Source organism: Ictalurus punctatus, chromosome 13 (genome assembly GCF_001660625.3).
Source record: "Ictalurus punctatus breed USDA103 chromosome 13, Coco_2.0, whole genome shotgun sequence".
NCBI lineage: Eukaryota > Metazoa > Chordata > Actinopteri > Siluriformes > Ictaluridae > Ictalurus > Ictalurus punctatus.
In genome coordinates this window covers 13,433,645-13,460,622 of record NC_030428.2, presented here as the reverse complement: position 1 = coordinate 13,460,622, position 26,978 = coordinate 13,433,645, and the positions used below count along the sequence as shown (strand labels likewise).

Sequence of the window (26,978 nt, the reverse complement as noted above, 5' to 3'; positions counted from 1 at the left end):
TGTGTTGAATTGATTTCACAGTTCCCAACCTAAGGGAGAAATATCAACAGCTAGATCCATATTAAGGGGATTAGTTGTTTTTTGTTTTCAATTAATACAGAGGAGCAGTGTTTTTATTTAACTCTATATGTGATCATATTCTGTTGCACAGAACGGGCAGGATCAATTCATCTTGTGCCCAGTAGGTGGCACATATACTACCAACATTAGGTGTGGTGTTAAGAAGCTGTTAAAAGGACTCTTTGATGGCATTATATACACGTTGTTATATATATATATATATATATATATATATATATATATATATATATATATATATATATATATATATATACGTGCACACACACAACTGTCTCTGTCTATCAGTTGATATACACTCACTGACTGCTTTATTAGGAACACATACACACCTCATTTGTGCAATTGTCATATGGTTTGTACTGCTTCCATAACATCATGCCTATACAGGTCAGGAGCTTCAGTTAAGGTTCATATCAAACGTCAGAAGGGGAAAAATGTGATCTGAGTAACTGACCATGGCATGGTTAAAGTATTTCAGAAAATCGATCGTTTGGGGTTTTCATGCGCAATGGTACAAAAAACATTGAGATGAAAACACTGTTAATGAGAGAGGTCAGAGAAGAATGGTAAGACTTGTTCAAGCTGATAGGGAGGCTCAGTAACTCAAATAACCACTCTATAATGATTATGAGCAGAAAAGCACGTCAGTATACAGAACATGTCAAAGCTTGGGGTGGATGAGTTACAATCAAAGACCACATCAGGTTCTGTTCCTGTCAGCCAAAATGCACCCTACTCCCCCCTCTTTTTTTTATTGTGCGGGTATACTGGATGAGGAATTATGTATTACATATAATATACTTTCAAGTAAATACATCATGCAACAGAGGTTTTTTGACTAAGGCACTTTTACACACTTCTCTCTAACTATGGCAGTTTATTTAAGCAGACACAAAATTCAGCATTAATTCCTGCTGGTTTTGTTTTGTTTTGTTGGGAGAATGTTGTCCATCATATTCACTTTGCACTCATTTAAAACTTTTCATTTACCTGCACAAGCTATGTTGTTTCTTGCTAATTTTGTGTGTAAAATAGCGTCCTCTGTTCTGTGGGTTGTAGTAAACATCAGTGACACACTTCTGTGGTGATTCTGGTGAGGCTTGAAGACTGTTTGGGGTCCATGCCTAAGAACTGGGGCTTTATATACTTTAACAGCTTAAATAATATATGCAGGGTGCAAGAAGTCTTTGGGTACAATGCCAATATCACCATGCAGCTCACCAACCCACCAGCCATAGATGTTGTACTCCTAGGATAGAAACAGATCCAGAAGCCATATAAGGTTACATACCATCATTATACATCTGGAGGTACATATTACAAATGAATAATGAAAAAATTATAAAGTACTCCAAAGTTAAGCATCAATGGTAAATATGGTATAAAAACACAGAATATAAATTGTTTATTTGTATTTCTAGGTATGTGTTTACTGTTTAGAATAATGGTGTGTTTGTACTTAATTCCTCTATTGTACATGATCTTAAAATGCTAGTACCGAGTGTAGTGTTGCAAATGGTGTATTTTCCACATAATAAAAAAGATCTGCAGCTTTCTGTCTTTGCTAGCTATAAAAAAAAAAAACAGAAGTCAAAGATCCATTCACATTTTATGTCATACTTATGTTAACTACATGAGTGTTGAGCAAAAATTACACCTTTACTGTACTTCATAGAGCATTGAGCAAACAGGAAAGAGCCCATCAAAGTTCATAGGGACATAGGGAATCAAATCTTAAAGGATTTTTCACCATTTTTGGTGCAAAAAAGGCACATATTTTAAACTTTAAAAAAGTGACCTAGATAACTCACATTCAGTGAGTGCTTTTCCTGGTTAAGGTCATGGTAAATACAGAGTCTATCCTGGAAATAGGGTGTGATGAAGGAATACACCCTGGATGGTACCCCAGTCAATCCCAGGGCACCATGCACACATTCATGCATTCATTCACACATTAGGGATAATTTATCTTAGCCAGAGTCACCTACTGGCATATTTTTAAGAGGTGGGAGGAAACTCCACACAGACAATAACCTGAGCTCAGGATCACACTGGAGGCCCTGTGTGCAACAGTAATGCTACCTGCTTCACCGCTATGCCACCACACCACCCTTATATAACTATGCTCTGAAGTGTACAAATTTAAAGCAATGTGCCAAAGGTACTTTCAGATTAACACAAAAAATAAATGCTAAATGCCAGCATCTCTAGCTGATGATTTCTTAAATTTTTGGCGGGGTGGGGTGGGGGGGATTTATTTTCCTCATAAACGGTTGTTCTTCTTAAAGAAAGGCCAGTTTTATATCACAAATTTTAATGGTTCAAAAACATAATATAAACATGAAAAGTGTCAAAAGGGAAACCAGGCCAGATTAGTAACATACTCTAGAAAATGTATATTGCACAGTTCAACTTGCACAGTAAGTTGCAGAGACTTAAAAAATGCACATCTGACTTGAGTTAGTTATGACACCAAAGTGCACACACACACATTCATTCATTCATTCATTTAAGCATTACAAACAGCCTTTGTCTAATATGGATTTTGCTCAAGATGTATGTAGCAACACCTCTTTCTCTTGAGAAAAAAAAAAACTCTACAGCAGTCGAGGGAATGGCTTCTTTGACAAACAATCATTCAGAACTATGCATTACACATCATGGTATTAAAGCAAGAAGAAATTTAACGCAAGGCAGGTATGGCGATTTTAGAATGGGATTATAAGCATTTGATATGGTTTGATGGCTTTGACAACTTCTTTGGGCAACATCTGCGCAAAGCAGTCCTATCACCTAATTAGTTATTGGCTTGAAACTGATCATTACTTCAACTAGGCGATGTGTTCCCTCTGGTTATTAATCAGACTCCAGCAAGGTGAGCGGCTTGGCACTTATGAGCAACTAGTGGACAGAGTCACAGTCCTGCCTTTTGACAAATGGACACAGTATTATCAATGTGATGGCTGGAGAACATGGAGATGGAGTGATGTGGAGAGACTGAGACTGTGTTCAGAGTGTTTTAGCATTCCACAAGCACACGCAGTACATTTAGATGTGATGAGCTTGTCATCCATCCAGCGCCCGCAGAGGAGAGTGGGAACTAATTACCATCTCCTCACACACAGCGCCGCAAGCCTAATGTAGTCTTCAGCCCATGCAGACGAGCTACTCTAATGATGTCAGGAGGAATGAATTCCAAGCAGGGGAATAATCTAATGGGGCTACCAGCATCCACATTGCCTTTGCATATGAGACTTCTGTGAACTCATGAGTTTTGTTTCAGAGCATCTAGCCAAAGTTGATTGAATGTGAGTGAAAATGAGAGGCAGACAGAGTTCAGAGAAAAGAACACAAAAAACCTCACACTCTCTCCAGGGACTGCTGCGGGGCTGTTCTCCCTTTTGACATGAATCAAAGTTAATTTTACCTCTTCTTAAATTTTTGATTATCGACCACACCATTTTAATGTAGGTCTAAATTACACTGAATGTTAATAATTGTTGCTTTTTGCCACCTATTTATACAACTACTCTAATGATGTCAAAGTGAACCTAAGACGGTCTGTATTTCTTTGACAGTTATCTATTCTCAATCACACCAGTCTTCTTTCATCGTTTATTTCTGTCTCTTCTCTTTTTTCAGTTTTATTTTCATCTACTGGAAACAGTGCACACATCTGAGACAAAGGGGTTTTTGAGTGAGAAACAGAATGCAGAATGATGGGCTCATCTGAATGTGAATTTGTTAGTAATGCTATTGCTATTTACTATCAGATTCAAGCTTGAAGAGATTATGAACAAATCCATCATATCCTCTCATCTTAGTGATGGAAGAGGAGAGGTGTGTTCCACTTTGACCTGTGTGTAGGCACATCTCATAGAGGCTATAAAATGCCAGTGTGTGCCACTTAGGGTGGTATGAGTGAATGAAACAGTGTAGCACTGCCGATGACCTCTGTGTGACTGCTCTTTCAGAGACGGGTGGGGTTGGCACAGGGAGCAGCAGAGAGTGGGTGTTGCTATGGCAACACCTGCAGTCTGCAGCGTGTGGCTGATATCATTTATTTCTCACTCAGGGAGCTGGCGAGCGCTGGTATTCAAATGGGTCCATCACTCTCAGGCAGCCGGGGAACAGACTGGCAGCTAATGATGCCTTCAAAAGGAGAGGCTTAACTAGAGAAATGTCATATGGCATATGACAAGGTGAAGAGTAGTTCATGTGTGTAACACACCACAGCAGCCAGGCAACTAAATACGGACTTCATATCCACCCCTGCATCCCATTTCTCTATATCTCTTTTCAGTCTAATCCATCTCTCTTTCTCTTCTTCTTTCACTCTCTCTCTTCCTCTCTTTAATTTGTGCTCTACCATTTTCGATATCATCTTCCCCAAATTCCATGTTTGGCACCTCAAGTTCTCAAGCGTCCTTTCTTTCTCATCTTTTAATTATTTACTTTAAGTTCCCTCTCACCTATTTTGCTTGTATTACACTCTGCAACACATACACACACACATACGCACAATATTTCTGTGGAGGCAGGAGAGATGCTAATAAGAATGAGACATGAGGCCTGTGCCGCAGGCCACCAGCTGACTGAGGTACGCCTTGGGAGTGATGGAGTGCAGGAAGTCTCTCATTGCCCTGCTGCTGAACCCGCCGCTCAGGCCTTGCTGCTCCCCCTCCCCTCTATCCAGCCCTCCCTCTCCTTTTTCTCTTGCTGTCATGCACTGGAGTGTATCAGCAGTACACACACCCAGGCTGCTGAGCATCTCTAGCTGTCATTACAAAGAGCATGAACACACCGCCGCATTATTTGACAGTTAGAGCAAGTGAGAGCAAACAAAATGAATACCCTGTGGCAGCATCCTTGTTTCTAAATGCATCCATCATGTAATTATATCCTGATCAATGAATCAGCAACCAATGCATATTCAGTTCCAATTACAGAAAGGATTACCATATTTTAAAATGTGAAAATTTACACATGTAAAATGGCATTTTACACTTGTAGATACATTTAAAGTGCTCTGATAAGTAACAATTAAAAGAAAGATCCATTCTTAAGATAAAACCCCTAATCTTTATGATCCATTACAGTCGTGGCTATTCAACTATTGATAGTGCAAGATGATGACCAAAACTCTGGATGAGCAAATAAACTAGCTGCCGTTGTAAAAGTACGCTGGGGATTACTGATGGCTCTTTAACTTAATAGGCATTTAAAGTGGATTGTGTATGCTGCTGAGTGCCTGTAATGATGGCTGTTTACGTGGCCTCCCATTTATAATAATTAGGCAGAACGGGAGGGGGCTGCCTCCATGCAGTTCTGGACTATTGGCTTAGGCTGAATAATGACCTACTGTAGTTGACCGGGAGATGACCGTTGCCTTCTGCATGACCCCAGAACCCCAGACTCACCCCCAACTGATTCTGCTGGTAAATAGAATGCCCAATGTGTCTATATAGTGCCTTGGTTTCTATTGCAGTAATGAAAGCAGGGTAAGAAGGAATGAGAAAGAGCAAGAGGAGGGTGTGGACACACACAAGGCCTTAATGCTTTGCCCCCTGTCTCTTTTCCTTAGCTTTTCCTTCCTTTTTATTGCACCCTTTTCCTTTTCTTTGGACATTTTGTAGGAGATTGACCCCCTGGGTACTAGGGCAGCTAGAGCTTCCATTTTTCTCCAGCTGGTGAAGATATGACCCACTTGGGAGGAGAAAATAGTATCTCTCTCTCTCTCTCTCTCTCTCTCTCTCTCACACACACACACACACACACACACACACACACACACACACACACACACACACACACACACACACACACCCCTTCAATGAGAAGTGGCCACTTACATACTAATAAATCATACACATGTCCTTTGAAAGTTACTTCTGTGGTGAAGTTTGGGGATAGGATACATTGTACTGAGCGCTTTGTAGATTAACTGCCAATCTGAGATCTGCCCTCTTTGTAAAATATAATTGGCAAGAAATTTGAAGGTGAAAAAAATGAGATAAACCTTATCTATTTATCATATTAGCTCGCAAATTATAATTGTATAAAATACGTATATTGATGCCACAAGTCATGTGAAGGAAATGTGCGTGGTTAACCAGAAGGTGTCACTGGTGTACACTAGTCTTGCCAATAGAGTTGGTGTGATTTGGGCAGCTGAACACTTAAGGTTTCTGTCTGGACCAGCGTTCCAACCTACTTTATGACTCCTGGGTGGAGGGGATTGTTGGTGTGAAAGTGCAGTGCATGCTTCAAAAGGCATGGAGGACTGAAAGAGAGTGTTGTTAGGTGGCTTGCATGTTAAACAGCTCCTGGATAAGTTTGGCCTACATCTTTGGAGCCATAAATCTTTCCACTTTGCAGGATTTTTTTTTACGGGAATTCCACTGGGAACTCAGGCATGTGTTGAGCCTGACCTCTAAAGTCGTGTACTTTGAATCTGGGAGACATAAATTAGATTACAGGAATGCAGGAGAATGGGATGGTTGAAGAAAGAGCAAGTAATGCCGGTGAGGTCATGTTGCTCCTTAAACTCCCCTTGAAAACTTTCCCAACTTCCAAAAAGTTTCATTATATAAAGTCATTATATAAATTTTAATTGATATTTACACCATAACAAAAAACGTGTTGGCAGGATGTGATGCAATTAGCAATATCCTTTTTATCATGAATCAAACTACCATTGAGCACCATAATTAACTGCAACCACACTAGGACAAATAAAAGCGCGTGTGTGGATTAGAAAAGCGAGTGCGATGTGATTAGTGTGGGGAGAAGAAAAGCCCTGAACATCCTGCTTTGCTGCCATCAGTGGCTATTCTCTCCAGCGCTGAGGATAGGTGAGGCTGCGTTAACGCTGCCAGATGGATGCTGGTTTCGGCCACTATTTCATGTTGTACTGTAGCGAGGGAGCCGCTGAAGGCAGAGCTCGGGGACTCTTACAGCCGAGCAGCTATGAGCAGCGCAGCACAGCGCAAAATTAACTCCGCCGAATTAATCGGTGCAAGATTGAAAATGAAACTCGGATGCAGATGAGCGAGCAGCTCGGCGTGTTTGTTTATTCTGCCACCACAGGATCCCCGTGCTCGTATACTTTACGACGCCGGAGGGCTGAACATACAGAGCCCCGCTTTCATATACACACAGACGCGTGCGCGCGCACACATACACGCACGCGCCAGGCCTACTTGTAATTATCATATTATGAGATCACAAGACCTACAGTTTTCGGGGACACTGTTTGATCTACCTGCTTTCCAAGAGTGAGAGCAAGGGGAAAACTCTATAACCAAATGCCTTATACTTCTATGCCTAATTTGAATTTAAATAACTAATTCATTTCTTTCTTATTTTCGCAAATAAGAATTCACCGCATGGCGGCATAGCTATGCAAATGAGGTTTTCTATGCGCAACCACTTTTATTTGCCTACTCACTCACACGCGCGCAAAACCATTTTAAAGACACATATGCAGTACAGAGACATTTCTCTAAGTGATAAATCGATAATAACTGATGACAAAACATGTACGGTGCGCATGCTCTGGTATACTGGAAGCCAGACAACTGAACTGCGCTCCTATCTGCTTCTTTGGCGTTCTTTACTTCCCGGCATTCAGTCATAGTGCTACATTACAAACCTGTTGGCTAGCACCATTGATTTAGCACTTCTCACGTCTTTACCACCTCGTAATTACGCTCAGCGTTGACACAAATATACACGGCCTCCCGTCCACGCCTCTGGACAGCAAAATTTACGCGCTCTTATTTTATATGCACTGCTTTATGAGGGAGACTGTTAGAGGTAGGCTGCAGTTCTGCCCAGTCGCCCATATGTCATTTGTTGAGGTCAATGGTCCAGGCAAGCACTCGTAAAACAAAAACACCAAACCTGTCTGGTCTAAAACAACTTAAGAGGAGCAGGAAATCGCGTGGTCGAGGAACGGTTAGGTAAAATCATGTTCTGGTCATTTGGATCTTTATCACCATTAATTAAATATTATATGATGTACCAGTGAGAGCAATTAAAAGCAGAATATAATAAATCTACATAAATGCGCAAATGCATTTAAAATCATAACAAATTGTAGGCACAGTTCCACAGTCTAGAGCTCAAGCATAAGCTAAACAGAAAATAGATTATCTTTATAGGCTCTGCCAATTAATTAAAATGGATGATAGCAGAGTTACACTCATACACACACTATTTCATGATAATGGGAATTACAGGTAAGCAATAAAGAGCATATAAAACATGACATTATATTTAGCATTATGTAGATGTCAAGTATTGTAATGTATCATTATTATTGCATAGATTGTGTCACTATTTTATTAAACAGAAAAATATACTCAGTTAAACCTGATCTAACACAAAATGCTCCAATAATACTGAATAAGAAAATAGCAGTCTTTAAAAAAAATAATGAGAATTTAACTTAAAATTAAATCATATTGATTTCTGGTTGAGCATCTGTAAAAGAAAGCTAGCCTGTGTGTGTATGCTGTTAAGACACTGTGCTTCTAAGACATGTGAGCTATAGATTTATAGAAGGACACTAGATGTTGAATGCACTAGATGCTGAATGCATTAAATAAGAAGCCATGCGTGACTGAACACTTGACTCTGTGTGATACAACCCCTGTATTGAATTAACAGCCCATTACTGTGAATTTAGCCATGGAGCAGTATTACTCCAGTGACAAAAAAAAGTGTCAATATGGCACAAACGTGCTGACTGTACAAATTTGTGCTGTACAAGCTTGTGCTTGTTCCTTGGAAGAATAAATGCAAAATATATTATTCTGGTGTTTTAACATGACTTTGTTTATAGATGTTATTGTTCTTTTGTATGTCTGGAAAAAAGGAAAATGTGAGATGTGGACATTACAAAAAACACTACTAATAAGATAGAGCTGACTAAAAACAAGCTTAGTGTAAAAAAATATATAATTATGCAGACTGTTAAATATATAATTTGTATTTTATAACTAGGTTGGTTTGTACAAAAATATCTTCCACTCTATAAGCCATGATTATCATATGCTTCATAAAACCTTTTAAACAAATAATATACATAATACATATGTAATATTTTAATTTAATTTATTACATATAAAATCATTTTTAGTCTTCATCTATTCTAATCTAATAAACTAATTCAGAGGACCAGATTTGCAAAAGCTGTTTTTACCATGTAGCACATGTATACTGTTTGCCAGACTGAGAGAAATAAAGAAATGAAAAGAAAAGAAATTCCTTTGTTATTTATCCATTTGTTATTCCAGTCAAGGACAATTTAGATGCTATGGTGCCTAAAACAGAATTATTTAGATAAATTTAATGTACAATATGGAATGAAATTGAGGGAGAAAATGTGTGCTTGAATGCGGGTTTGTAAACACACAGGCACTGACCTTGCTCAGAATATAGATGAGGTCTCCTCTTTGAAACGAGAGCTCATCTGGCTTGTCTGCCTCACAGTCCCACAGGCCTTGATAGTAATTGGCATAATCTGATGATGGATCTGATGAGGAAACATCCACAGACACAATTATTAAAACGCATTTATGATTCTTTAAAATAAAGGCTGTAGAACCAGAGAGCACGATGAGTGTGATTATATTTCTCACCTGATCTTTGGTATCTCTTGGTGCTCTCCTCAGACTGGTCAGAGAGTTCATCCTCTAAACATGTACAAGAATCCAGAAGAGAAACGTGAGAAAAGAAGCCCTAACCAAACTTTAAGAGTAAATGGTCCCTTGGCGCTGCTTAGTTTTAAAACACTGAAATACAGTCAATTTAGTCAATTAATGTTAAATTACTTGAACACCACAGTGCACTTGCCTCAACTTCCAGAGTCCATGGGTATTATATAACAGAAGTGCAATTATCAAAAAATGTTAGCAGTTTTTAATGTATAGGGAAGATGCCATTTTGGATTTTCAGTGAGTGTTTCAGGGCAGATATGGCATTGATTCAGGGTGTGGCACCTCTTGGTCTGTGAAGTGACAATGATAGCCTTGCTGCCTGTCTCCCACATCCATCTTCACCCTGTCAGCCTGCCGATAAAGCCACCACATAGCAACCCTATACTTCCCACAGCACAAATCGGCCCTCCACTTCCAGGAATTGTGGAGAAAAAAAAGAAAAACACAAGAAAATAACTACTGCAAACCCAAGGCCTTGACATTCCTGCCCACTCATGAATTTTCTTAACAGTTGGAACATTAAATGTATATTTATTTTTTTTTAATTACATAATTTATCATAAGTTGTGTTTTCCAATCTTTTTTTAATATATAAGCTGTGACCTCTGTGTGATAACCTAATTATAAATGTGTCAATAGATCAACAAAATTTTAAGTTGAAACAAGATATTGTACTGGAAAAGAAAGTGAGAAGATTGCATTAGAATAATTTTAATTTTAATTTTAATTTAATAATTTTAATTCTGCAAATTAGATTTTTAAAGTGTTTTTTGATGGAATTTCCATTGTAAGTTACCATTCTTTCCATTTTGTGGTATTAAATTCCAGTAGAGAGAAAATTCACTCCTCGGATTCCAGTGCCCAGTTCGATGAAATCATACAAATTAAGAATTTATTTTTCAAGTGCAGCAAAATAAAATAAACTAGAAATAACCACATGGAACAAAATGGCTCAATAGATAGCTCAGTACTCCAATGCATTTTTGTTCTTTGAATAATCACTGCACCTTCATAACATACTAGATTTTAAAGATATTACTGTAAAACTTTTCATAGCTAGAGGAACAGGAGGTTGAAGAGAGAGATTGATTAAGGGTGAGAGAGATGGTCATTTGATCCACCATCTGTGGGCAGCTCAGTTCCAGTACACACATGGCTGAGAAAGGTGAAAATGACAGCACTAAGGACTGATGTGTTTCTGCTCTGGGCTCTCCCTAAGTGCTCTCTGACTGCTGGTCCCATCTTGAGGTAGCAGATCCTCACATATTTAGTTTAGCACATGGAACTGGCTGTGACAAAGTGCCAAGTGATATAAGTTAACCATTAACTAATTTTCCTGGGTTACCTTACTAAAGCAAAGACCTTTCCACTTCAATCTTCAGTCATAATGGTCAGTGGTCAGTGTTGTTGCTAATGCTTTCCACTTCTTTTTATATACTAACACAAGATAATGTCAAGACCCCTGAAAATAGATGTATTTGAATTCTCTAGAAAGGTACCTAATTAATAATGTTAATTGCTTCTCTTAAGTACAATACATTGGCATCACTGAGGACACAGCTATGTTGTTGTTGTTTTTGTACCTGGCAGCACTTCATAGATGTCCTCTTCCTCATCTTCCTCTTCCCCTCTGGCTGCCCCTGCTCTGTCCTTCTTCACCTCCTGGCTACCAGGTGGTGGTACTGGAGCCGGGGAAGCTGTAGAGACCACACCTGCAGGATGTGGTGGTGGAGTTGCTGTCCTTTCTATATCATCATATGCCTCCTCTTCTTCCTCCTCTTCCTCTTCCTCATCATCATCAAAGGGGATGAAGCTGGAGCTCAGGTCTACATTTATAAATAGAGGCCAGGTGTGAAGTATAAAACATTACCAAACAATACCTAGGACTATATCAACAAAAAATTCTCAAGAAAGTAAATAGCCTGAAACATTATTTAAATATTTTATTTTGATGAAAGGGGGCGTAACTGTCATGACTGGTGCAAATATAGACATGTTCTGTCATGCTAAAGCAAATTTAACATTACATATGAGTGTAAATTATGTTTAATGATAGAAATTACAGTTTTATATGTCCAAGGTAAGTGGGAAGAGTGTAAATAATCTTAGAAGTGTTCATTACTTCCCGCAAATCAGAGCATCACAGGGAGCCCATTTTAGAGCTGTGGCCATGCTCCAGATCTGTCTCAGATGGAGATGGGGCCTGATTGCAGGTGACTGAGCTCTGTAACACAGGCTATCGCATCCTCACTGCCTGGATGCCAAGCAGGGCCAGATCAATGCCCATGAAGAATGGCCCAAGTACAGCCTAATCAATTTCCCGTAAAGAGCCCTGTGCTACGCGGAAGAGGAGGCAGAGTGAGACACGTGGGACTCAGGAGCTGCATGACATACGTTATGAGGAGGTCTACAAAGTACCTGATTGGCTGAGCTCTAAAAGGTATTTATAAGCATCAGTATTAAGCAAAGCATACCCCATTTTAGACACAGACATTGTACAATTGTCCAGATCAAAAGGTGTAAAACAGTTGTGGTGCATAGAAGTACAATTAATCAGTATAATGTATCAAAGAGTGTTTGCGTGGTCAAGACAGAATTATGGACCCCATGTACCCTACCCTTTAAGACAAAATTGATTTGGTCCACCCATTCCCTGGCCTCACGGGGGCTGCTGGCAGTGAACTGCAAAGAAAAGTCATCACAGAGTTGGGTGTTATTGTCAGTGCAAATAAGCACTCCTCACTGTAATAATGTACACATGGCACTAAACAACCAAAATGGCATATGAGCGTGGACAAACCTGGTAAGAACGCCTTCCAGGAGCATTCATCTCAAAGCAGCAGTTTTTCTTGGAGTCTTTACGCAAGTTGGATACCAGCTCTGCACTATAGCCATTGATATAAAAAGATCCTTTCTGCTGTTTGTCTGGAATTATAAAAATCAGTCACATATCTATATGACCAAATGTTATGCAATAACAAGATTACACAATTAAGCTGATTTAAATGAACAAACCTTTTTCACTTCCAAAGTAGTAGAATATGGTATTGTTCAGGACACACCACCTTTTCTGCCACTCCATGCTGAAGAAGCTATGATCTTGTAAACAGAGGCAAAGTACAAATTCCAATTAAAGAATATATTCAACACATATTTCTATAATCTCTCACCTACATGACAAGCCTGTGGTTGTCTTGTCTTACCACGTCTTTTTTTCTCCAGATAGCCCTGCTTCAGAATATTACTCAGGTCTTGTGCTGCAACCGTGGGAATATCTCCAAAATCTAAATTAGGAAAACCAAGTGGGGAAAACTCAATGAGAGTAATGTAGCAGCAATTTCCATGCTATTAATAACAGTGTGGTATAAGAAGGTGCATAATAAGGTGTTATCTCAGATTTCCAAGCACAATGCTCTCCTGGTTGAAGGCCAACAGAGTGCTGTAAAGCTGAACTCAGACAATGTAAACACATCTCTTGTCAGGTATTAGAGATTTTATTGCAGCTTTGGGGAGCAACATGGATCAATATATATAGAGTGGTTCAGGCTAGGCAAGCAATTGAGCCACTATAGCAGGATTAATGTGGGAATCTAGGTTAATAAGTATTCAGTAAGGGTGTCAGGAAATCTATTCTTCATCAAACATCTGCATGCAGGTATCTCCTACATATCTCCAGTATTTTATAGCAATCTTAATATCCATATCTCAATCACTATATTTGGATTTCAGTGTACAAATGTTATACATTGCTTTCCTTAGTTAAATCAATCTTCAGATAATCTCTCAGGTATATTTATAGTCCAAATCATGTTTTGGGGTAGACACACCAGGAGTCCCCTCTATTAACAGGGGGAACACAAGGCTGAAATCCCCCTTGCCTTCACCTTTCATAAACTTCAGACCACCACAGAGGGCCTCTGAATTGAACACTAGACTGATTTAAACCCTATTTATAAATGTTTAGATGTTTTAGTGCACAAATGACACTGGATACTATCCTTTAAACTGGCGGTTATCTGTCACTTGTGATATATTGAATGTAGCCCTGCCTTGTGTATTATAGAAGACCTCAGAGAGATTGCACTTTCAAAGTTACTTGTAGGTGGTAATGTGAACTTCATAACATCACTGTGATAGATACTTGTCATAGTGAGGATTACATCAACACAAAAAGCTTGCGGTGGTGGCAGGGTGGCAAGTGATATTCATTGTTTCCATAAATAAAAATTTAACTCATTGAAATCATCTAACTGAATACTGACGCAACACCTGTAAACGTTGCCCTTTCTTGACACCATCGCATATCCCCATGAAAAATGTCTTCACTGGCCCTGGTTTTTAGACAGATGAAAACAAAGATCCCTGACATTCAAACACTTACAGGCACCTTCACTCAGACATCAGCCTGTTCTACACACACTCCAATGTTCTACACATCAGCCTGTTCTATACACACTCCATGTCATCATAAATACAACTGCAGTACATGTTTGTCACAGCCATCTTGATATATCAACACCAAAAAGAGCCCTTAGTCCACCAAATGATCCATCCTCTTCTCTGTTCATTTTTTTCATCTTGTTCCTTCATTCTGACACCTTTTAATCCCCTCATCCATCTACACCTCCCTTTCTTCATTTATCTAAAAGGTCAAGCCAGGTTAATAGTTGAGCGGAAATAGTATAAACAGAGAAAAGGTGAGAATGGCTAAAAATGAGCTGACATGGAAAAGTCTCTCATCTTCACACAACCACTGACACGACAGTCTAGAGTGATCAGTACATACAGTGGCACACTGATCCTTGAACAACAACTGAAGGAAAGGGCTTTAGCATTATAAATCGTTTACTGCCTTTTCAGTTGATATAGGTAAGTGGTGACTGTGGAGGTCTATGTTCTATTATTCTTCCACAGGGTAGCAGTGTAACCTAAAATTTCGCATTCAGACAAAAGGAAAGAAGGCACACTACATGGAGGGGTTCATGATCCCACCCCTCCATGCAAGATCCCCATTGGTTAAATTCACTATCCAACTTCAGACATCTAGTCTTCACAAACCAATTAGAGGTGATGTTTTTGTATCTGACAACAAAGAATGGTCAAAGCCAACTATACAAGTGCTAATTTTACAAGGGTCAGATGTATTAACACTACTTAGTTCTTAGGACTTCACTTCTAAAAATAGTAAAAAGGCAAAAGGCAAAAAAAAAAATAAATAAAAATACGCATAAACTGTGAAGAACTAAGTAATAAGACTTCATAAAAAATGCAAATGAAATCCGTCAAAGTGCCTCATATTTTCACTTTAACTATAAATTGCATTTTTAATAATTCAGAACAGTGTGGTTTTGTAATTTTCACCACTAGCACGGCTCTATTTTTGCTAGCATCATGCTAATCATTTCCACTTAAATGTACTAAGGCTAACTATTAATATTTCAGGACACATTACCAATGCTTTCAGCATCACTTTAATCCAGCAAGGCCTGAATTTATACCTTTACCATTATTTGAAACTAAATCCAGTACATTTCTGTAACTGAGATGGCACTCAGTCTCATATTTAATTGGAAAATAGATGCATCATAGTATCCTAATTTTGTTAATATAGCATACACATTACTTCAACACATATTAAATGAGGTGGGTCCTGTAGTGAAATTTTTAAAAGAATTGTAAACTCAGCAATAATTTATTACAGAATATAATAAGAATATATTTCTTATATTTATATATGAATATGTTTATTTAAGCATCTCTTGACCAGCACAAGATCTACTTTTGGGTTGTACTGTCTGCAGGTTTGTTGGTCCACTGGTTGATAAACAGAGCACCAAAGAGGAGTGGAAAGAGGTAAGAGAGGGAGCGAGACAAAGCTAATGACTTTCCCGCGGGCACTCTCTGTTGCTGCCAGAGATGGCGACGTGATGCATGGCACTGCTGCTGCTCTGTGGCAGGGGAAGATTGGTGGTGGTGAGGCACTGAGTGGGCCACGCAGGGCTGCGTTTATCAGTGCCACTGCACTAGTGGAGCTCTGCTTGCTCTCTAAGCTAAACCCATTGGCCTGGCATTTCAGCTGCAGCACAGCTCTGGGGCACATCGTCCCTATCACACCATTATATTTTACCTGGCATTTACATCTCAGTTATTGTTCTTTAGGAACTCATTCTGCACTTAAGCACCTGGACCACTCAGGATGAAATGGCATTAAAAGAAAATGCAATCAGTGACAAAGAGAGATATACACAAATGATACATAACAATGATACATAACAATGATACATAACAATGATACATAACAAGTCTTCAGTGAATAACATAATTTGAACAGACCAAATACATTCTTTTGGTAAAGCTCTAAGGTGCATTCACTCAGCAGAGTTAAGCTGTAAATTTGATAGTGCTCCTCATCTACTTATTACTATACTCTCAGCAAGGTGTTATGAGCTCAGCTGTTAATCCTGCTATAAAATGTGATTGATGTTATTGTGACCTGAGGAAGTTAATATACTCAGCCATTATTTTCCACTTCATTTTGGCTACAAGTCAATCAGAAGGCTCTGTTAAACCAATGTAGGAACATATAGGTGTGAGCACTTTTGTGTATTTACCTTCATAGATTATGTGACAAACAAGATACAATAATGTACACATTTCAGGGAAAAAGCATAGCAACCACTAGAAGGTAAAAGAAAAAAAAGGGGCACTATTCTCTACTGGTGTGGTGTTGTAATTGTTCAGTTAATCATTTTAGGGATGTGTTATTGTCACAGTTGTGCAATGTGTAATACATTTATATTACTGTCAAAACATCAGCAAGGAGTTCACTGTAGGAAAACCAGGACAAATACCTAATTGAAGACCAAACTAGAGCCTGAGGGTATTCCTGTGTGGGCCAGTATGGTATATGCCCATTTTAGCCATGCCTATCAACTTCACAAACCCCAAATTCATTTTAGAAAATTACTAAATTAAGTTGAGACAGGTTTGTAATTAAATCCAAACAGGGGATTTAACCAATACAAATCCAATATTCCAAACTATATGGGAGGGGAGTTATCCCCACCAAGCCACTGGCCTTTCTGTGTGTCTTTAGCAGTGCAAGGCAAGCACAGGTCCAGTGGCTGACCTCAGTTTGAACTCTAGTGATGAGGTGAAACAGAAGGCGCTGAGGTCCCTAGGGGCCAAGGCAGAGGCTGGGGAGGAATGCTGATCAGAGAGAGAGTGTGTGTGTGAGAGAGAGAGAGAGAGAGAGAGAGAGAGAGAGAGAGAGAGAGAGAGAGAGAGAGAGAGTGAAATTGCTGCACTCTCCTGCACTGCACTTGATTAGGAAAAAGGATCCACTCATGGTATCCTTACATCCCCGCGCCCACGCCAATGCTCTAGCTGCATATAGCAAAGAGCAAATTGACACATTTTTTCTCATTAAAGGCAAGGTTGTGGTCCTGGTGCTTTTCCTCCACATAGCACAGATCAGCAGTGATGGACACAGAGAAATAATATAATAGGGGGAGAGAAAGAAATGCCTGGATGAAAACCACAGTAGGAGGTACCTGTAATCTTCATTCTTTTTTCCACAACAAAAAGATGTGTTCTGACTGCAAAAATTCACAAAATGTACATGCATATTACACACAAATATCATACCGATTGTGAGTCCAGCAAGAGTAAAAACTGGACCAACTGAAGACTTCAGTGGTGTAAACTCTATCTTCACACTAACACTTTGTAATAACAAAACTATTTATTCCATTGTCTTTGATGAAAGAACAAGATTAGAATTTAAGGCATGACTGCAAAAGAAATTTAATCCAGTGTGTTATAACATCCTTTCAAATGTTTAACTGAAAATACTATAAATTGTGTTCTTGTAGGCTACATAGGCCTAACTTGATCTCAGTCAAGTTCCACAATTCTGGAAGTTTTAAGAAACGGTTTAATATCTAGCATGCTTTTTTTTTTTTTTTTTTTTTTTTTTTTTTTTTTTTTTAATCATCCAGATATAATTTCTGATAAACTATTCATTTCTCATTATCGTCTTTTTTAAATTATGAAATTATTAAATTAATAGTTACATTTCACAAGTCAAAAGTGAAATAATAAAAATTATTAAAAATTTGTTATCAAAAAATTATAAAGATAACAGCCTATTTAAAGTTAAAAAGTGCGAAATAGACTATAATGTTATTGATTTATTTAAAAAATTGTTTAAAATCAGTACAATCCAAAACATTACAATCAGTCTGCACGTGTAGTCGGCTATATGCATTGTTTCTCTTGATCATGGTATGAGGTGTAGTCAGGTAATTTATTTACTGGTATTATGTACAGTATAAATGGGTTTCTGATACATGCTCATTAGACATTCTTTACTTTTATCATTTTAAAACAGGCATTGCTCAATAGGGACTGCTGAGAAAAATATTCACAATAACGTTAAAGTTAACTCAAAACGAATTTAAATGTAGTCTGACCTATTTCTAAAATTTCTAAGATTTTTAATAGTCCAGATTAAATTAGTCTTTTTAAAGAAAACGCATTTGAGCTAGACGACGATGGGTGCACGATGGTATACAAATGCTACGTGAGAGTATAACCACGCTAAGGGTATTTCACTTTAAAGAGCCTAAAGCCTACATGCGCGTGTCGCTTGTCTGTAGAAGGTAAATAAAGACACGCGATAATGGCCATCAATCCAAGGGGGAATGTGTGCCGGGGTCAGGGCGCGAGACGTGTCCCTTACCATTCCGTTTTTGTGTCTGATGAGGAGCAGAAAGACTACTGCTCCGTCCGCGCCTGCACCAGCTGAAGGCCACCGACACAGTACTGTAATTTGGTCAATATGTGGTCAGCATGATTCATATTGTGAATTGTTAATCTGTCCTTGAAAAACGGCCACCACATAATTATGTGTATTATATATATATATATATATATATGTGTGTGTGTGTGTGTGTGTGTGTGTGTGTGTGTGTGTGTGTGTGTGTGTGTGTATATATATATATATATATATATATATATATATATATATATATATATATATATATATATATATAAATTAATAATAAGCATATTATTAATAAACATAATAATAATTAGTAGTAGTGGTAGTAGCAGTAGTGTTCAAACATACAACATTCAAGCGTTGAATAACAAATGAATTATTATTAAACAAATAATAACTAAATTGTAGCTAATAACAAAATGCGGTTTTTTTTTTTATCGTAAAAAGCAATCCGAACTCAAGTATCAGAAAGGCACAAATACATGAATGACTTATAGATAAAACGCCTTCCGCAATCATACAGAAAAAAAAGTTGCAAATCAGTGTAAATCAATATTAATTGAGTAGGCTACTTAATATTTCTGCAGATAATTACTGTTTAGGCTATTATTAAAGGAAAATCTAAAAAACGATTAGATCACCTCAATTCGTGATTAAGTCCTTTCATATGCTAATAGGCTAGGTTATAAATTCAGTTAGGCGTTTACTGAACTTAGTCTTTAAAAACGGTAAATACAGTTGTGTAAAAAGGATGTGTTTATTAGGCACATAACATATTAGATTTTAATTGACTGAATGTTGTTCGTTTTTAGAATTTACATATTACATTTTGCTCAAGTTGTTCATTTGCTAAATGCAAAAAAGAACGTTTGAACGTTGGTTATTACTCTAGTTATTTCTTTGGTTATTATTAGTTTTTATTATAGCCTCTGGGCTATGCCGGCTTCCAGTCCATTTTAAATATTCCTAATTATTTTTTTATTGGAAATAAAAATAGGACAATGTGAAGCTAGTGAAAATAGTATTGCAGAAGTAATCAGTATTAAGTGATTGTTGAAACTCCTCGCCGTTCAGCAGCCATGCTTTCAGTCCGGCTTTCTAATGCATACATAATGCAGAGGTCTATTAACTAGGTTCCTGATTTAGTTTAGTCAGCATTAATGTGCACAATTTCAGTAGTGCTTTTAAGATTAGAGCGATGAAACTCTGAGTGCTAATCCTCCACTTATGGCTAGGCTATGCATTAGTTATATCGTGCATCTTATTGTATTCCATTACAAATGTGAAAGGTTACAGGCCTGTTGAGTTTGCTTCCACTAGCGCTGCTTTGTAAAATATGAAGGAGGATAGGGGAAGTTCCAGGGAAGTGTTTGTATTGGCTAGGTCTAGCTCATGGCCAGCAGCCAGCCATTCTTTCTGCATGAAGAATCACTCCTCGGTAAAGCCTCAGGCATGATACTACCGTTACTTTTTCACCTTGGTCTCTAGCAATCGTCTAGGCTTCGTCCAAAAAGATATTGCAAAATAATATACTGATTCTGCACCACTTTGGTTGCGTCTAAACTGTATACTACTATTCTAAATACTCTGTCAAATAGTCTGTATGGTATGGTTTACAAGTCACATGGTAAGGTTTACAATCGAATATAACCGCACTGAATAATGTGTGGAATAATAATTTTGTCTAATATTTTGGCAAAGACTGTTATTTCCTGTGCAGCGAACTATTTTAATATACTATGTAGAAGGTTTTGGATGATGCCATAATTTTTTGTGGAAAAGTTTTCCTACTCTTCTAATCTTAAATCATAAACTGTATAACTGCCTTAAATAAACCTACAATAACACAGTGACCACTACTGTGTGCTTTAATAGTATGAAAAGTCTCAGATATTTAGTTTATATATTATGGACGTCATTAATTTAATTGAGTTCATATTAATATTTTCTAACCTGATGTAAATTATGTGACGCAACAATTTGAGAGAAGACAATATTTTGGTAAATTATTTTAAGATAGCTGTAATTTAAATTACAGAATATATTATTAATTCATACATGATGAAGAAAAGAATAACAACATGCAATAAAAGACAGTCTACCCAAATAAAATAATAATGGTACAATCACAGTCCAGTATAATTATTGCCTAAATGATACTAAGCAAAACTTAAAACAGACACTCAGAGAAAACTGGAAAAGAATGCCTTTCCGGTGTATGTACAGGCTCACACACCTTCCCAGTCTTCATTTATTTCCCTAAGAAAGCATCAGGCCACCTGGGCCTTGGATTGAAACTTCATCAGTCTCCAGAAATGGAATCCAGTGGAGAGAAAAATCAAATTCTCATTTGCAAGATAGCAAAGGGGGACTATTTTGAAAAAAAGATATAAGAAAAGGGTCAAACTGCTAAAATTGATATGAATTACTAAATGTCAATTCTTGTTTTTGTGCAGTGCAAAACCACCTCCATTCTAAAAATCCCCCTGTGTGGGTATGTGTGTGGGGAAGAGGAAATCGTAAGGTTCTTGGTGAAAGTGTGTGTGTGGGAAGGAGGGCAGTTAGAGAGAGAGAGAGAGAGAGAGAGAGAGAGAGAGAGAGAGAGAGAGAGAGAGAGAGAGAGAGATTTCCACATTTTCAGCAGCATAGCAGCCTTCTGGATTGGAGTGAACTTTTGAACCTACGTGGCAGTAGCAGTGATATACATTAGATATTTGAGTCTCTGAATGTGTCTCATATTCTAGGTCTATAGTCTGAAAGAAAAGAATGCTATCTAGGCAATGTGTAACAGTTTGCTCTTGTTGCCCAACATGCTAATAGGAGCCTAAAAAGAATCATTAAGATGTAGAAGAAAGAATGGCAAAATAAATAGATGGATTAATGCAAGGATGGAAATTTTAATAGTGAAATTTGACTGTAAAGCAAATGATCCCTTTTTCTCTTAGATAAATCTTTATTTGACCTATACTGTTGCTATAGGAGTGGAGGTCAATAATCCAGCCACACAAACACAGTCAGACAGGTCATGAAGTGACTAGCACAACACCAGAGGTCAAAAGTTTACAGGAGGGAGGAAGCTCCACTCAAAGTCTGGGTATTCACAGAGTACGCTTTAAAGGCTGACATAAGACCCTGACAAGACCCTGAAAGGCTGAGTATCAGCAGACCAACGCTCTCAACTAAACTGTACTCCACAATGCATGAACACACACTGGGGTCATTTAAGGTGCTAAATATCCACTGTTATATGTCCACCACCAATGTAGGTCCAGAGAAACAAAATGAAAATGGTAACAAAGAAAGCAGCATAGCAGTTCAAATTCATACTTTGGATCATGCCTTTTGGTAAACACTTATTGTTGCACACTTGATTGAAAAACTTTTTTAAATAATTGATAAAACCTCTTTTAAATTCTCTAGGGATTAATTACAACAATCAATCTACTAGGCAATACCTTCATTAATTTAGGCTCTGTACACCTCAGACAAAATCAAATTTACATCTTGATCTAATTTGTGATTGAGATTTAGCACAATTGAGATTCCTTTCTTACCTTCTGATTGGTTTCGTCCATATTGCTGTTTGGCCACTGTGAGCTGAGATAACAGCAATGGCAGAAGCTTTTGTTTCAAAACATAAATCAGTCAGTGAGCACAAAGGGCCCTGGCCATGTGCAGTGTCTGATACCACCCAGCCATTTCTACACACAAACCGCAACCTGTCTAACCATACACACTTATTCTGTCATATAACTGCCATCAAAAGAGGCAGTGTATGAAAATCATCTTAAGAGTTTTAAACAGCTAAAGTTGACATTTGAACATATTTTAAGACAATTAATATTAAACATCAAACTGATGATAAATTTATTATCTCTAGATCAACAGGAAAAATAAAAAATACAGTGTTCCAAATATATGCCAGTTGTCTGGCTAAAATTCTACTGTATGACAGAGCCCCTGCATGCCTGCATGACTGTTGTCATCCAGACAAGGGCTATGGAGGGGCTGCATGCATAGCCAGGTCAAACGTGCGGTCTGAGGGTGAAACTTAGTTCACATTACCATACAGACAGGCGCCCTGACAATGGAGCGCCCATCTGTTCCTGTCAGCCATAACAAATCTGGTGTCAGGATCCTCTCTGGAGATGAGGAGGCAGTCTTTGCTAAATGAAATAACACTGACTCCTCCTGCCAGCCAGCCAAGCTCCCTCCTTCTCCACTTAGTTTAGAGACTCCCTCAGCTTCCTCCTCATACAAATGACACAGTGACATCACTGAATGGAATATCTGGATTATATTTACTCTCCAATATGAGCCTCATTCTGCGTCTGAGAATTTTTTTTTTCCATTCAACTTTTTATTTTCAACGCTTTAGACCCCTTAATGTCACTTATTCAAGTCTTTAATCTTCCTTTCAAAGAATTAAAAGCATGTAAGGAATTTCCTTCTTATTCACTCTGAGAGGAAAATGGAATGAAAATGAATTTCAATACTGAAATGAAACCGAAGGCCCACATTTAAGCAAATGAAATATTCAATGTTTCCTTAAAGGTCTTAAAAATAAGAGTCCTTGTTGAACTAAACATGAACCTTGAACTGCACTTGCCCCCTGTGGTCATTATCTTTATTAAAGGAGTGTAGTGATGTGATTCTCTGCATAAGCTTTGTCCCCTTCCTCTTACATTGCTTTTACTGTAGCCATATTAGAACACAGTATTTAATCTTGCTCATAAAAAATAAGTGTACAAAATAAATGTTTTGTTTTTTTATCTGCTTCTCCATATGACTATCCTCACAAGGTGAAATAGATAGGTGAAGTACAGATAGGTGTGACTTTTTAGCCAAATGTAACTATTTTGGTAATAAGGGTATATTTTGACACAAATTAAGTGAGTAAAGTGAGTGATGTGAATGTTTTTTTCCCCCTGAAACTACCATCTCCTTTAAAAAAAAAATAAATAGCTGTGGCAGATGAGTGATCAGGAACGGGGAATAGACACAGCCCCTCAGGTATAGGGTTGTGTTTCAGGCCCAGCTGGTAAGAGAGAAACTGGGGATGATGATCAGTCATGGCTCTGGCCTGGAGCAAAAGTGCAGCCACAGTGCAAACTGGCTTCTGGTGATAAAAAGCAGTCAGGGCACCAGACAGTGGGCAGATGCAACACCCTGGCAATTTGGCAATTCCAAACTGCTTTACATCATGCCTCTCTCTGCACTGCTCACCAGAACCTTTTCCTTTTACTCTTTGAATTTTATCTCAAGTACAGACATGCCCTGGGAAGCGCTGACATTCAAAGAGCCAGATAGAAGACTGTGTTTTCCTACCACTAGAGGATGCTCTTCATCCCTTTTCTGTTGAAGCCAACCAAAGCAGTGTGACAGACACCCACATCCCCACCCCCACATCTACTTCTCCATATCCTAAACTGGCACATAGCACAGGCGTGGGAATCCACTAGAGGGTGATCTGTTACCAAACACACCAGCACACTGTAGTTTATCATCACTCTGCCCAATAAAACACTGACATTCTTCAAAGATATTGCTCCCTAAAGTTCTTAAAGAAACTAGGCACATCTTGCATGCCTTTTCGTTATGAATTGGTTACACATACAGTTTACCACATGCATGCATGTAAATAATGAAAGCTAGTTAAAGAGTACTAGCTCAGAAGGAAAAAAGTTCAACATTTACATGAATGTTATATTATTTAACTTTATTTATTTACTCATTATCTGGAGCACATAATGCTTTGATGCCTGCTAGTGTACTTGATCTGCTCTTGTATGTGTCCTACAAACACCACCTCTGGACACATTGTGAGAACCCAGTAAAGCATTGCAAGAGCTGGTAATTCAGACACATTACTTAATTTTGAAATCAAGAATAATTAAGCACTGAAAATTACATTTATATGAGCCATCTCTTATATAACATCTAACTGAAGACAAACACATAGAGAGGCTTGGACTCACATTCAGGCGCAGTGTCCTCCTGATAGTCTGATGCCACAGACAGATCGTCAGAAGGGGCAGAGCGTCCCAGGCTACTATGGTTGTCATCTGAACTGTCCTCATGTCTAACATCAGCTGCGAGGACAAATGAGAGAGCTCAGAATATTTGGAAGCTTAGACACAAACATGAGGCTTAATTATTTAAATATTTTTATTATCTACAAAGTTCTAATAAGCTTTTAATTGTACATATTTTTTGGATTTTAATTTTTTCATTCATTATCCAGTTTGAAGTTTCAGTCTGGAGAAGAAATGCTTTAAAAAAAACACGTATAATAAAATGTGCTAACTTACATCTGTATGGAAATGTCTGTGGATTTCTGAAAACAAAAGTCAGTGAAATATTGAATAACAATAATATATAAAATAATTGTTTACATTTTAAATGATTAAATATTGGGTTTCCTGTGATGAGTCATCAAAGTGGGTCAAATTTGAAAAGTTATGTAAATGGAATTACAATTATTAATTACTCAATTAATAATATTTGATGTAGGCCTTATTTAAACAGATAGAGCAAGGAAATATTAGAAATATATATTGTTGTATAGAAATATTTTACACAACTTTCTTGTTTTATTTAATTTCTTGTGAATTACAAATTTGTACATAATATTTATTCCAAATCATTCATTCACCTTCTAACCATATTTAAGTGCATTAAATATTGTGATATACATTCACTGTTGATGCTTCAGCAGTGTTCATTTATCTTGTCTATTATTACTGTGAACCACTTTTTCCAAGGTAAATCGATAGAACTTTTCAATGCTTTGCACAGTGTAATGTTGCATTTGTTCTCAATTCTGAGTGGAACGCACTACAGTGGAAACGTAGCATACTCTTCCACCTTCATGCAACAAAACCACAAGACATGCAGAAGCAAGTGCAGCATGTTCACTTAATCTCTACAAGCAAACAAAACTAGATATGAGCTTCCTGTGTTGTACTCATTACTGTTATGATTCAACATATTACTGTCACTGAGAACACATTTCTTAGTTAAGATTAATTTTCTAGAACATTTTTAAATCTTGATGGCATATGAAAAAAGGAATCTTTACTAAAATATTTAAAGTGACTTTACTACATGACTTCGCTATACATACTGTATATTTATGATGTATGGGGAGTAGATCACTTCATCAATACATGAAAGATCTTACCTGTTGTGGACAATACGAAAGTTGTTTAGTAGTATTTCTCTTGTTTCTTGAGCATGTCTACTGAGGTTCTCATCCTGCAAAATACTTGAGACAAACAGCTCACAATCTGAAAAAGACCATTCATACACACACACACACACACACACACACACACACACACACACACAGAGTGAGAGAGAGAGAGAGAGAGAGAGATTAACTGATAACACAAAACAGAACACAATTTGACAAATTTTAATATTGAAACATGTATAAAAGCAAAATATGTTAAATTTTTGCAAGCTGATATTTATGTACAAATATTTTTCTTCTTCAGTAGCCTACTATCTCTTAAAAATATGCAAAAACCCTCCCAGTGATCATGTTACCGATGCTGGTTAATGCAAATGCTACAAAATGTCAGTGCATGTGTAACTGACAATGGCTTTGTGTTTGAATGAGTAAGATGTTAATCTTAAACTCATAATCTATAGAAGTGGATCTGAATAGTACATTTACTGCTCTTCAATATACAATAATAACACAGTACGTTTCAAACTGACACTTTGTAGGACTCATTCCCAAATATTTAAGATGGATTTAAACAATTAATGTAATAGGTAATAGTGTTTATATTTTTAAAGTTATATTGTATTTATATTTTAGTTTTTTGTATGTTATATTAATAATAATAATAATAATAATAATAATAATAATAATAATAATAATAAAATGTAAAAGGTAAGAGTATGACAGTCAAGTCAAAAAGAAGTTTCAGAAAGTTGTTTCCTACTTTGTATATTGCTCAAAAAAGTATATTCTCTTTTGTTTTTTGTAATCTGTGTTTTTCAACAACTCACAATATTACCAAATGTCAAAGTTTTTTTTTTAATGTTGAATGTTTGTGTAAATGAAGTTGTAATTCATGACCAATGATAAGCCACAATTTTAAATGCAATATTTCCTTGTTAACCTGACAAAAGCACATTCATAAAACACTAGTATTGTCACTTGAGGCATTACCTTCGAGAAGCCTTCTGATGTCATCAGAAATCGTCCCCATTAATTCTCTGAATGTAAGACTCCACTGAAAACTTTGAATGGTCCTGTCTTCTAATATTTCTTTATAGAAAGGCTGTTCTGAGTGATTTTGTTGTCTCTTCAATGAACCAAAAGACTACACAGTGTGGCAACACAGACATCCACACACATGCTCCGAGTGTTA

General features: G+C 37.5%; 1 protein-coding gene across 1 annotated transcript; it reads right to left on the bottom strand.

The window, feature by feature from the left end:
- Positions 1-943: 943 nt before the first annotated feature.
- skap1 (src kinase associated phosphoprotein 1) lies at positions 944-26,978 on the bottom strand. The gene is made up of 12 exons (XM_017483671.3): positions 26,777-26,978; positions 25,775-25,880; positions 24,903-24,928; positions 24,570-24,683; positions 13,010-13,090; positions 12,822-12,905; positions 12,607-12,731; positions 12,425-12,488; positions 11,390-11,632; positions 9,729-9,782; positions 9,513-9,622; positions 944-1,330 (listed from the first exon to the last, which is right to left on the bottom strand). The coding sequence occupies exons 1-12, from the start codon at positions 26,814-26,816 to the stop codon at positions 1,238-1,240; spliced, it is 1,140 nt and encodes a 379-aa protein (XP_017339160.1). The 5' UTR covers positions 26,817-26,978; the 3' UTR covers positions 944-1,237.